This window comes from Hyalella azteca, unplaced genomic scaffold, assembly GCF_000764305.2.
Source record: "Hyalella azteca isolate HAZT.00-mixed unplaced genomic scaffold, Hazt_2.0.2 contig15326, whole genome shotgun sequence".
Classification (NCBI taxonomy): domain Eukaryota; kingdom Metazoa; phylum Arthropoda; class Malacostraca; order Amphipoda; family Hyalellidae; genus Hyalella; species Hyalella azteca.
Window position 1 is genome coordinate 187,724 of NW_025945182.1, and position 13,998 is coordinate 201,721.

At 36.9% G+C, this 13,998-nt stretch overlaps 1 protein-coding gene across 1 annotated transcript; it reads right to left on the reverse strand.

The window, feature by feature from the left end:
• Nucleotides 1–775: 775 nt before the first annotated feature.
• On the reverse strand, nt 776–13,735 carry LOC125179134 (GTPase-activating Rap/Ran-GAP domain-like protein 3; the record flags this gene model as incomplete). Its single annotated transcript, XM_047884368.1, has 4 exons — nt 776–786; nt 839–991; nt 8,955–9,066; nt 13,620–13,735. Coding segments are annotated over 4 exons (392 nt in total), but the record flags the coding sequence as incomplete, so codon positions are not given.
• Between the last annotated feature and the right edge of the window lie 263 nt (nt 13,736–13,998).

The following is a 13,998-nucleotide window of genomic DNA, read 5'->3' on the forward strand; positions in this document are numbered from 1 at the left end:
GCATCTGGGTTTGCGGTGACGAAACCATCATGTGTTATTTATAGACCGGTAAATCCTTCTCGATTATGATTTCCAGAGAAAAACAATCCGCAGACATCGGTGTTTCTGTGCACATCGCAATAAAAAAAAATTTCGTTTACTTGGGCCGCAAACATGAGGGAGTGGACTGAGCTCCATGCGGTACACAACAACAAGAAGTTCGACTATATTTTTTTCTATGGGACTCGATTCATCGAGTACGGGGAAACAGACATGTTTTTAAAACAGATAGGAACATTGAGGCCCATTTCGTCCCGAAAAACTCATAAAAATGCTATAACGCGTCAGAGCATGGAAAAAGATTTTACAACGTGTGATAGAACTTTATGTGTTAATATGCATCTTTGCAAAAGGAATCCATCGTAATTTCGATGGTGTCAGCGAAAAGTGCCGAGATTACAGCCTTGATTTATAAACTGTTAAATATTTACTTTTTTCGGGCGGAGTATCCAAGGAATTCATTTCGGAACAGCAATAATAATAATAAAATATATGTATTTTTTAAATTCATAAAAAGAAACAATATAAAATTAAAATTCTCGCATCTGAGAGGGAAAATTTTCTTAATTTATGATTGTGGAGTACGTGAAAGTATATAGTTCTGCAAAACGCTATTTTTCGAGTTCGTGACACGCGATTTCAATAATTTATTTACTTTATTCCTGAAGCAGAGAAAATATTTTTCTAGTTTGTGATACACGATTTCAATAATTTATTTACTTCATTGACAATTACCTCAATTTTTACCTGTAGGAAAGAATGATAATTTTAAATGCTAATAAACCAGCAGAATACTCACATTTGACCAGAAGAAATTCCCTGAACTCGTCGTGGTTGTGGAAGACGCACGAGCCTGAGAGAGAGGGACCGAAGAGCGGTACTGTCTCCTCGGAGTAGACGTGTAAGCGGTACGAAGCTTCGTCCGAGTTATAAGTGACCAGGGCAAATATGTCTGATTACAATCTTAAGGAAAACATGTCAAAAACATTGCAAATGTCAAAAAACATTCGCATTAGGTGAGTTATAAGTGACCAGGGCAAATATGTCTGATTACAATCTTAAGGAAAACGTGTAAAAAAATCATAACTCAGTACTCACTGCAGTGAGTGACAGAGAGCGCATTTTCTCGTCGACGAAAACGTGAAGTCACGGACGGACGGACGGACGGACGGACGGACGGACAGACAGACAGACAGACAGACAGACGGACTGACGGACATGACGAGCACAATAGCGCCTTTTTTCCATAAATGAGAAAATGCGCTAAAAACGTTCCGAATGTAAAAAAAACATTCGCATTAGGTGAATCCAGGGTAGTATCAAGAGTAAATTATTAAAAATTAATTACGCTTGATATGTATTTAACATTAATATTTGATGGAGTGTGGAGATCAGGTGTTGAAACTAAGCTCATACTGTATTCTAATAATAAGATATATAAGTAACGAATTTAAATCAATATTTTTATTCAGTGGCATATAATGATTTGAGATTGAACAAATGATTTAGATGTTCCGTGGTCAGACAGCATGGCTCCTTCAATATAGCAAACATATTCCTTCCTACGTTACTAGGAAAGACTACTACATATTCCTAGACTTAGGTTATTTATACAGATGAGATCTTATGTTTTCTGCGGAGGAGCATATATTAAAGCAGCAACAAGAAGAGACGCTCGGTCTATTTGAAGAATTAGTAAAGAAGGGACCAATAACTGATACGTTAATTAAAATAGAAGTTTTCAGCCACTATACGTAATCCAGGCTTTCTTGTAATGAAAACGTCTATAAAATAAACGTGGTTAGGTTTTTAATATGGATGTGTACAAAGTAGGCGAGTTTCATTGTCGGTTCCGCATGGTACTAGTATACTCCGGCTAATGGAAACTAAATTTTGGTGGAAATAATGTTTATAATTTGCTTAAGAAATACATGGATTCTAGAAATATGAGGAAATAAGGTTTATAATTTGCTCATGATATATTCATAAAATATAAAATGATATGCGTCACAAGGAAGAGACAATATATTTAAGTGTTCCTATGCGGAACGTGAATCCTTGATTGTGAAACAAGTCTCTAGAACTAAATTTCAGGTTTCTTCGGCGCCTCACTCGCTATAATAACACCCGGACTGCCTGCCTGGAAAAGATGCGAAGAGATTGTTTAGGGCAGAAGCGTTGTTAACGGTCATGATATGTCCCGCAAACAGACGTATTATTTACAGACGTATTATTTACGGAAGTATCATTTACGGACGTATCATTTACAGACGTATAATTTACGGACGTATTATTTATAGACGTATAATTTACTGACGTAATATTTACGACGGAAACGTTGGACTGCCTGTAGAAATGGTGGCTTTTAGCGGAGGCCTGTGAAGGCAGCATCAGGTTTACGGCGGCCATCGAGACCTTGTCTCCAGGCTATACAGTGACATGTAATACGCTATACAGTACTATACAGGCTACACAATACTATACGCTGTGAAAAGCACAACGCAGTATGTGCTTCATACTGCAAATAATATGAAACATCAGCTGGGATATTGAGAGAGCCTGCGGTGGTTACGCGTATCATGTGATGAAGCTGTTTGTGATGATGTGATGCGAGCTTAGATTACATCATTTTTATTTTGGCTTCGACGTTTTTCTTTTTCTATGCAGCATGCTACGAATAATAAATGCATTTGGTGATAAAGAGAGATTTATATCAAGAAAGTTTACTATCCTAGAAAAAAGTATCTATGGAGTGAAGCAATTGAGCTAAATAAATAATATTGTTAATGTAAGAATAGTTTTGTATCGTACTACTCTAGCACCGCTCAGGCAAAGAAGATCTGAGAAGCCTGCAGCGCTAATTTTAACGTAATTGAGAAGAATGAAAAGATTTACCATTTTATAAACATCTTTCCAAGGAAGCTTTCATATTTCTCAAAATCAATCAAGATAATTTCATAAATTGCAATACACAAGAGTTCGAGCGGCGTACAAAGGGCTCCAGTTGGCAAAATGGAATTTTATATCGGCGTCAGCCTGCGGCGCAAAGCTATTAGCGCGAGTGAGATGAACATCAACAGGAAAAACGGAAGTTCTTGACAAAGTGTGGAAGAGATTTCATGCAGTGGTAGCGACTGGCGATCAAAACCTTTGCTGATATTCCACTGAAAGATACTCCGGGCGTGAGCCACTTAGCTGATTAGTTCGCTGGCTGAGAGTGCGGGGTTAGCGAGTCGCTGTATCATGTCTNGAATAATGAGTGATAAGGCTGAATAATGAGTGATAAGGCAGAATAATGAGTGATGAGTATGAATGAGAGGAGAGGGGGCAGAGTGCGACGATGAATGATGGGTGCTAATTAAGACGATGAATATTCGAAGTGATGTGAATGATTTGGCGAGAGAGTGTGGTAGATGATGAGATGATGGCTTATGGAAGACAATGATAACACGAGAACATGACGGAGGTGAAATAATAGTCTAGTACGGTAATTAAAAATGTTCTTAACATGTTTCTGGCACGTTTGCAACATGTTCATAACGTGTTTTTTAACGAAAATGAAGGCTTTGACGATGCAACGCGTAAACATTGAATATATAATTCAACATTTATTTCGGATACGCTGATATCACTTCCAAGTCAACAACATTAATATTCAGTAAATGGTTTAATTAGAATACCTTTAGTAACAGCTGATAAACATGGACTTTATCATAAGGTTCAAGTAGTCGCATAACAAAAGTTATCAAATTCAAGATTCATGATGGAATTTTTTATGATACAAACTACGAATGAAAAAACTCATAAGTGCAAAAATTTTGTTTTCACTTTACTGCAGTGTTTAAAGTAGCCTAATGACAATCAATAATTTTAATTTTAAAACAATAATAAAAATTTTAAAATAATTCTAACCCAACAAATGATACTAAAAATATGAACAAGAGGGGCCGGAGACGCAGCTTATCACTAAGTGCAGCCAGGCTCTGCAGTTCACATCAATCACGTCCTCGGAGCGCGAGACAGAAATGCAAATTGTCTGGAGTTCGATAAAACGTTCCATTCATCAGAAACAACGTGCCAGTGTGACCTTGCATATAAATAACGCCATAGCTCGCTCATCCAGTTACAGAGCAAACAAAGGAAAGGTTTTAGCTACACAAAATGAACGCTCGACTGAAGAACTGAGATTGGCAAGGCTGCCTTCAGATACAATAGCTAAAGTTAATTTAATTGTATAGGAAATCATTCATTCATAGGAAAATTATTCGCGTACAATAAAAACGTTAGTTTTGATCATTATTCCGGGAGGCAAAATTTTTGTTTCTACGTGTATAGAACGGAAGGTGTTATGAATATAATTTAAGGCGAACTAAATTTTGATCAGCGACTTCGGGACATGACAGAGTTTGGGAAAAATGAAGAGTAAAGCTATCACAGCCATACTCTATCAGCTGCTAACGAAAGAAACACGAAGATTGAGAACACTTCGCACGGCAGTGGGATTGAAACTGATCTCAGAACAGTGTATTTGAAGGGGGCTTCAGATTAGCTGCTGGATTTATGGATGTCAGCAAAAGCCTGGTTTGAGATTCCAGCTATTACAACAAATGAAATGAGAATATATATGGTGTAAATTCCCTATGCATTTAATTAACATGAATTTTTATCACGAAGGCAGAACATTATTCATTTTCATCAGTTGAAAATTAGTTACTTTTCAAATCTAAATTGAGCGACTTATGACAGAAATGTTACATCTCAAGTAATCATTTGAGCAGAAAATATACTTTTAAGAATGCACGGGAGCTGAAATTTCATTCCAAATTTGTATAATAACGAATGAATGCATTTCCATACATAATAAATAGAAATTTGAAAGCAAAGAATAGTCCACAAAAATTCATATTTTTATATGAAACGTTTAGGAGTCCAGCTCCATCGTCAGTTCGTAGAATCTAGAATTTACATAAAAAGTCACAAGTTAATACAATTGAAAGCACAGAACACAATTAAAACCTAAATTTACAAGTAATAGGGCATAAAAAACCTATCTATTCACAATTTCAAGGGGATAGGAGCCAACAGCTGAATATAAACTGGGCCTAAGTTTAAAAATGTACATTTTTAAACTGGGCTGAATATAAACTGGGCTTAAGTTTAAAAATGTACATTTTAAACTGGGCTGAATATAAACTGGGCTTAAGTTTAAAAATGTACATTTTAAACTTAGGCCCAGTTTATATTCAGCTGTTAGCTCCTATCCCCTTGAAATTGTGAATAGATAGGTTTTTTATGCCCTATTACTTGTAAATTTAGGTTTTTATTGTGTTCTGTGCTTTCAATTGTATTAACTTGTGACTTTCTATGTAAATTCTAGATTCTACGAACTGACGGCGGAGCTGGACTCCGAAACGTTTTCTATAAAGATATAAATTTTTGTGGACTATTTCTTTGATTTTAAATTTTTAGTTAACTTGCGGTTTAAGCAAATAAGTGACATCAATATTCCATAATAAATAGGTATAATTTTTATCAATAGTCGTACCATGCATTACAGTGGAGCTGTGCGCAACGAAAAAACCGAGTTCGAAAAAATCGTTACAAGAAATTTTGTTCTAAGTCATGATTTGAAAACTTCTGGAATGATTGAATGAAAACGAGAGACTAGACGATAAAAAAGGGTGAAATTATTTAAAATATAGAATTGTACATGATTTACAACTATAATAATAAACCAGTCTCGAAATGTATTTTAAAAAGTGCCTGTGCAGTGCCGAGGGGGCTTGATTAAAAGATCAAAGTTGCAGTCAAAAAATTGGTCTTTGTTTAGAAGAGAAATAAAACATTTGATAATAATTAGCCGTGTTTCCTGAGCAATACAAATTGTTTTATAGTAAAGTTGATTGATTAATGGAAGAGTTCGTCGAGTTTCAGACAAATAGTTTCCTCGCTCAATTAAGAAGCACGGAACACTTCAGTTGCATCGAAGAATTTCATTGAACAAGAGCGTCTTTGATTAATTATTTTAAATCTTACAGTGTTCATGGAGGTATGAATGCATGTGTTGGTTGCTGTTGACGATGTAGAATAGTAAAAACAATGCGAAAATCCAACTTGTTGTTGATGTATGCCAGCGCTAATGAAATAAAACTTCTTTTCTAAGATCTGAAGGCGCTCGAAAACGGTTTCATGAACTTGGCAATAAAGCAAGCTTTTTTAGTAATATGTACAGTTTGCTTTCAGGAAACCGGGGCTTACATTCAGTTCGTGGAACTGTTGCATGATGTGTAGGTTATACGTTACAATAACCTTTTTTTTAAGCGAGAAAAAGTGTTTTGTTTGAACCGTGGTTCGTGTCGTGACATGAGATCTCAGTAAATTTTTATAGGATTATTGAAACTGCGGCTCATGTTAAGAGGTTTCAGTGAATCGTTTTCTACGCAAACGAAACGGGTAAACCTACAATAGTGCCTACTGTGCGTCGCGAAATCATTCTGAAAAACATACGTAAGCCAAATCTATAACAGGTTAAAAAAAAACTAACATAATGTTATTAATTGATGAATTTACACTTAATGAGATTTGAATGTTTTCTATGGTGCAGAAAATCGACTTTCGTAATTAAATATTTCTTTCTACTGAAAATTTGCAGAAAACACTTTTGTGAAGCTATGAAATTCGGTTGACTCACAACTTCGTTATTGATTGACAACCACCAGCAAAAAATCCAAAACAAATAATCACAACATTCCTTACTTAGTCGAAGATATTCTTCCACTAAAAAATATATTTTGTTTTCAGAATTAGTTAACGTAACGCGATTGAAGTGGAAGAAAATTTCAAAAGATTATAGCGGAACTGGCAGTCCAAATGACGATTGAAATGACAATTTGAAATTTTTCAAGCAGCGGACTGACAATAGAGAGAGGAAGGTCTTCTGGAGCAAACAAGGAAAGAAGCTCTTTTGGATCAACTTCAAAAATGCGCATAAATATTTCAGGATTACAATCATTCAAATTTGAAATGCATGGGGGAATTTGCAGAATTAAACTAATTTTTCAATAATCACCCACGTACGTTCACTGTGTCATTTAATTGCCACAGATAAATATTGTCTAGTGGTCATTCCAGGAGGTGTAGGATGCATTTGCATGCACCGGTTTAACCCTAAGTCATTTTAATTAATATTGAATATTCGATGCCGGCTGTAAGCAGTTTTATTTTTGTCGGTTGAATTAAAGTTCTAGTAATTCTATTACAGCAGTTTGGACCTTAAATCCTTTTAATTAATATTGAATATTCATAATCTTAAGTCATTTTAAATAATATTGAATATTCGATGCCGGCTGTAAGCAGTTTTATTTTTGTCGGTTGAATTAAAGTTCTAGTAATTCTATTACAGCAGTTTGGACCTTAAATCCTTATAATTAATATTGAATATTCATAATCTTAAGTCATTTTAAGTAATATTGAATATTCGATGCCGGCTGTAAGCAGTTTTATTTTTGTCAGTTGAATTAAAGTTCTAGTAATTCTATTACAGCAGTTTGGATGTACATGATAGGAAGTATTGGTCGATCCGATAAGCAGTTAGTGCAGGAGGGTTTAATGGGAGCTCCAGCTCGCCGCTAATGGATTGCGCTGCTAGTCTGCTTAGCGCTGCACGTGTCTTATTATCGACGCTTCAGGTAATTGCATAAAAGCTTCACATGTACAAAAAACATCAAGAACTTCAAAAGTCATCAAGATTTTTGAAAATCATCAAAAATCCTCAGTCGTCAAGAGCTTATCTAATTCTTTGATAGAGTCTTATTACTCGTTCAAATTTTTGTTGATGCATAACTGCATCTATAAACTTGAGTGAATCACCAAAAGCAACAGTAATTATCAGGATTCTACATTAAGTGGATTTTCAACTAAACGAAATTAACCTGAAATAAAACTGAAAATTACAATTTTCATGTTATTTTGTTCCTATTAATGTGACACAAGAGATTATGACACGCACAACGCTAACTGAGGCAGCCTCCCTATACGGAGCATCATAACTCGAACATTTATGATGGCCGAGTTGCAAAATAAAAAATTAACCATTTTAATGCAAGAATAGAAATTCATATTGGATTATCAGTCAAGACACAAGCTGGAGTATGTAAAATTATAACGGAAAAAATAACAATGTGTGAAGTTGAACTAGACAATTGTCAGTCTAAATAAATGTATCAGTTAAGAGTTGTACACTCAAATGTAGGTAAACATTTCTCGGGGGACTTGTGCAAGGAAAAGAGCCGTTGCACGGGAAATGATCACGTTAAAGTTTGATTAAAGGCTGAATTGTTGCATGAGTTCTCGATCCCATTAATTAAGAGCGCAGACAAATGCCTGGTATTGTTACAACAGTTCAGGATTTTACACGCGCGGATGTGGTGTTTTTTGAACTCTTCTTTGTGTTAACATCAGAGTTAGAAGGCTGCTTATATATACGCCTCTTTGTTAGCATCGGTCAGTTTTACCTCGGGAACTTCGTCTTCCTTCAACATTTGATTTAAATTAAATTAATTATTAATTTAAACTTTTGCACGCACGATTTTCGACGGAATAAATGTAACATTGTGACTCAAATTGTTTAGTTCGCACCCCCCCCCACTTGACCGCCGCGGGTATTTCAAGTTACTAACCGCAAGTTCAAGTTAACAGTTACTTCAATAAATTCAAGGTAAATTACATACGTTGCTTATTGTCAGGTAGGGTTAAATGATATCAAATAAAGGATAAGAGTAAACTGGCTCTTGATGTAGGATGGCGAGAAGGATTAACTACAAGTTTCAAGTTAACAGTTACTTCAATAAATTCAAGGTAAATTACATACGTTGCTTATTGTCAGGTAGGGTTAAATGATATCAAATAAAGGATACGAGTAAACTGGCTCTTGATGTAGGATGGCGAGAAGGATGCCATATCCTCCGGGCTGCCTTCTAAGTACACGATGTTGACGATGTCGTTACCGATGTGTCTTTTACGCTCAACCTGCAATGATAAACACGGTTCTTACTGTAAATGTTCAATATTTAAATGGCTGGTTGAACATTATTGGGTTGCAGGCAACCTATGATACGAGAAAATTGATTAAACCTATGATTAATAAATACGAGAAAATCGATTGATTTAGTGCTTATTCACGTGAACATGTAAACAAAACAGGTTCATCAGAGACAGGCGAACAGGTAACAGAAACAGGGCAAGAGGCGAACAGAAAAATAAACGGGCCAAGAAATGAACAGCAACTGAAATAGGGTGACAAGCGAACAAAAAAAGTAACAGGGCAAAAATTTAACAGCAACAGAAAAATCGCTGGAAATGAACACAAAGTCTCTGGAAATGAACAGTTACAGGGTGAGCATCAACAGAACTAGGGCAAGAGGTGAACAAAAACAGAAATAGAGCAACCGGTGAACATCAACAGAACCAAGGCAAGAGGTGAACAAAAACAGAAATAGAGCAAGAGGTGAACAAAAACAGAAACAGAGCAACCGGTGAACATCAACAGAACCGTGGCAAGTGGTGAACAGAAACAGCAAGAGCTACGAATAAACAGAAAAGTAAACCTCGCAGCAAGCGATCAGCAATAAACAGTGGCACACAAGACAGCTCGAACAAGACATTAGCCAGAAAACTAGTGGCAGTGAAAATAAGAAGAAAAACCACAACTGCCCTGCCTACACAACAACTTATAACCCCACAACTGCCCTGCCTACACAACAACTTATAACACAACTTATAACACCACAACTGCCCTGCCTACACAACAACTTATAACCCCACAACTGCCCTGCCTACACAACAACTTATAACAACACAACTGCCCTACCTACACAAGAACTTTTAATCCTATAATTGCCCCAGGCTACACAACAATTATTCAACCCTACAATCGAGACAGCATTCAGATGCCATGAGCCTCAAGGCAAGGAGCTAAAAAAATGTCCCTAGAAATTCAGAGAAGTGAGACTTGGTTCAAATAGTGACGCTTTTTAGCGTTAGATTGGGTCACATTGGTTCATTTTAAACTGACAAAACGGCGCTTAAGTGCAATATATGCTCCCTGCTCATGATGTAGGTAAGAAAGTAGGTAACAAAATGTACAATGCTGCCATATTATTTTCAGGGTGTAGAAACTTGAAATCCCATAGGACTTCTGACAATCAGAGACACGCTTGTTAGAAGTCACATTTTTGTTGGTTAAAACGATTGAGTTACGCGATACTGCAGCGCCCGAGAATTAAAACTTAAACAGTAACATCAACGGCCTCAAACGCAATAAGAACGAGTCTATTTACATCTGAAATTTTACTTCGACAAAAACCCCGTCAGGTTCACTGAGTGACATTTTTTAGCGAAGCAATAAGTCGCCTATCTTCTAAAAGCTAACTTGTTTACCAACAGAAACATTCCTGCGACTAATAACCAAGAGGAGAGGAAACTGCCAGCGGCATTCCAAAGAACCAATATGTCGACAGAGAGAGCCAAATTAAAACGAGACCTTTGGTCTTAACTAATAAGTTACAATGAGAAACACGACCTCAATGGTTAATGAGACTCAGCACAGCATTGGTGGCATAGCCGATGGGACTGAGGCAGCTGTCCCGGCAATTCGCTGGTCCTTATTGAAAATAATTGTCAGTTTTGGTGTGGCCAATAATGGCTTGCTATTGCCCGCTTGTAATTTAACTGTTATTTCCAATAGGGAGCGAATTAATGCGTACGTGTCACGTAAAACATGAATACGTATTTATTCGATGGTCGATTTGACCGGCAAAATTATTCGATGGCGGAAATGATAAGCAAAATTTATGGGTAGTAGATGCGAATAAAAACATTTATTAGATTTATTTATTTTACACTCCAACGGCCAGGGAAAAAAGATCAGATGACACACTGATGTCTGCACTCAGTTTAAATTAATTTGTATTTTAATAAATAGGTACGAATGGGCTTCCTGCTGATGCTACGTATTTAATAAATTAAAGGCATGTTAGGATTTTGATTCAGTTTGAAACAAAAAGTTTCTACGTCAGTGGAGGTAAAGGCACACATTAATTAGGCACAATTTGTGTCAGTTAGGACAATTGATTTCCTTTTTACAACTTTTTCTTGCTTCACTTGCAGGATAATATCCCTTTCAATGCTCAAACTTGCATCATTTGTGGGTGAAAAATCCAACGCAACGCATTGAATTCCAACGCAATAAAATTTAATAAACGTATTAAAGCATCATTTTTGATCGCGTTCTACCTATGGCATCACCTTCGTGCATCAGTTTTGGGTGCTACATCCCTTCAAAGCCTTTCTCATCAGTTGAGTGGTTCAGTTTGAAAGTCTATGAGGCTTGGAGGAAGAAACTAATGAGAGGCGAGTAACATGAGGGGGGACTGCATAATTTTCCACAACGCCACCGCAGACAAGGATGGATGAAACCCGCGGATGAGAATTAAGGAAATGATACGGGAGATTAGGGGCGGCGAGCCTGCCTGTAGCGCAGCCTCGCCCGTTATAAGCGATCTCCAGCCTGGGGGAGATTTAAAACCTACAAGCTAAACACAAGCTCTCATTCCCGCGGTAAATTTATGCAAAAAACGATAGCAGGTGTGAAAAATTGTTCACGTGGAGGCAAGGAACTTAGCCCTCATATGTCAAGAATCAAATTGGTAAAAGAGGTGTTATTTTGAAAATATTGGAGGTCATGTAATATTTTTCGATAACATTTTACATAAATTTAGTTTATCGATATGAAAAAGATATGTAGAAGTGTCAGATAAACAGAAAGTTGAAATAGGACTCAGGATATCCATCCGTTCATCTCAGCTCGAAAATATTGCAGGGAAAAAATCTAAAATGATTTTCCAAACCAAACCCCATCAGCAAACATAACATGACAAAAATTGTTTGACAAGCGGCAGTTCTTTTCCTGGGCCTCTAGACCCATGCGAGCTCACATCTGTCGCTGACGTCCTATATAACAGTTCATCTACGAATATAAATCGACAACACGCATTAGATTCTGCCACTGGGAGATTCCTGGAGGCTGGAACTCCAGGAAGTATGCCTCGATGTGGGCTTTCATCTCACGGAAATGGCATCCATGCTTCTGTCTGTCGAGGAAGGGTCGCTACTCTAAAGGAAATATTGCTGTCTTTCACAAGTTCTCGTATCGAAAGAAGAGAGGAAGCAAAACTTTTGTGCATATTTGCTTCGGCCGCCAAAAAATGAGGAGATTGCAGGCATTGACGAATGGAACTAAGTTAGTGATGTCGATCGAATCATGGCGTTGAGTCGGTTTATCAAGTACGAATAGAGAACACATGATTATATAGAAAGTTGGATTATGAGTTACGCCTGGACTATAGCTTTGACGTGCTTAGCACTCATTTAACATGTGAAGATCATAAGACGAATATATAGGATTAAAGAGCAACGTTAGATTAAAATTACAGAGATATGACATAATATTTAAGATTGAACACTATACCAAATAACTGCCGTAGACTACATTACACGCGCGTTGCATTCAATTAATAGTTACTTAGCAACCGACGTATTCCAAGAATCCTACACCTACATTTAAATTGATATTTACTATTCGTGCGATGTAACGATTCATAAAACTAGCTACCAGACTGAATTTTTTCCATATTTCAATATTTTTGCATTTATATAATCGAGTAAACGTTTTTGACTGTCCCACCAGACTGAAAACGACAGCCAATGCATTTACATAGTCGAGTAAATTTTGTTGACTGTCTACCTACACACGATTTAAATATTCGAGTAAACGTTTTTGCCTGCATGTCTACCTACACACGACGGAATAATTGAAGGGTCCTCACGCTTTGCTGATCCTCAAGGATTTTCGAGAGTGCAGGACACGTTGCAGGATTTCATTCACCAATTAAGAGGAGCCCAGCGAGGCCGGCCGATGTAAAGTCAGACGCTGTGCACACACGAATAAAGAGTAACGTTCAATTCAAATAGAGAAGACAGATTTGCGTTTTTTGCTGCATCAAAAAGTTCTGTATCTCTTTAGCATCGGTGCAAACGGACGACCAATATGGAAATTTACGTTTTTTTAGACCAAATTTACGATTTTGCAATGCATCAAAATACTGATCTCTTTAGCATCGGTGCAAACGGACAACCAATATGGAAATGTACGTTTTTTTAGACCAAATTTACGTTTTTTTCGAAGCATCAAAATTCTGATTAACCCTCCATCATCGATGAAGAAAGACGTCCTCTTATTCCAATAAGGAAAAAGAAGCACCGAGATCACCGATTGATCAGAGTAAATAGGAAACAAAAGGAAAATAAATACAGTCAGAATATATTAGCGACATTACTCAGTAGACAGACGGACAGACGGACATGGCAAGCACAATACTGCATTTTTTCCATAAATGAGAAAATGCGCTAAAAATAATAACTCTGCCATTGAAACATGTAAAGAATTTGAATTGTCTATTAATAAATAAATAAACAGTCTTTGATCCGCCCGCGTGCTTTAAATTGCAAAGAAGTTGACTCACACCGCGGTTATCGTTGATATGCTCCTGGTAGAGATCCCTGATGAGCATATCAAGCGTGCGCTCCCTCTTCTGAGAGAAGATGGGGGTGTTGAGGGTAGCCTTCTCTCCGTTGATCACTGAAATTACATCAATTTACATGGGAATTTATCGACGAAATTAGGTAATTGGAGCATAATTAAGTATTGACAAAGACGAGAGACTAATTTTAAACAAAACTTTTTTCTGATTTGCCTCATTTCTGACACATGAGTGATTAACTGAAACCTGGAACGCATTCTTAGGTTAAGAATATAAAAAATATAACTCATTACTCACTGCAGTGAGTGATAGAGAGCGCATTTTCTCGTCGATGAAAACGTGAAGTTACGGACGGACAGAC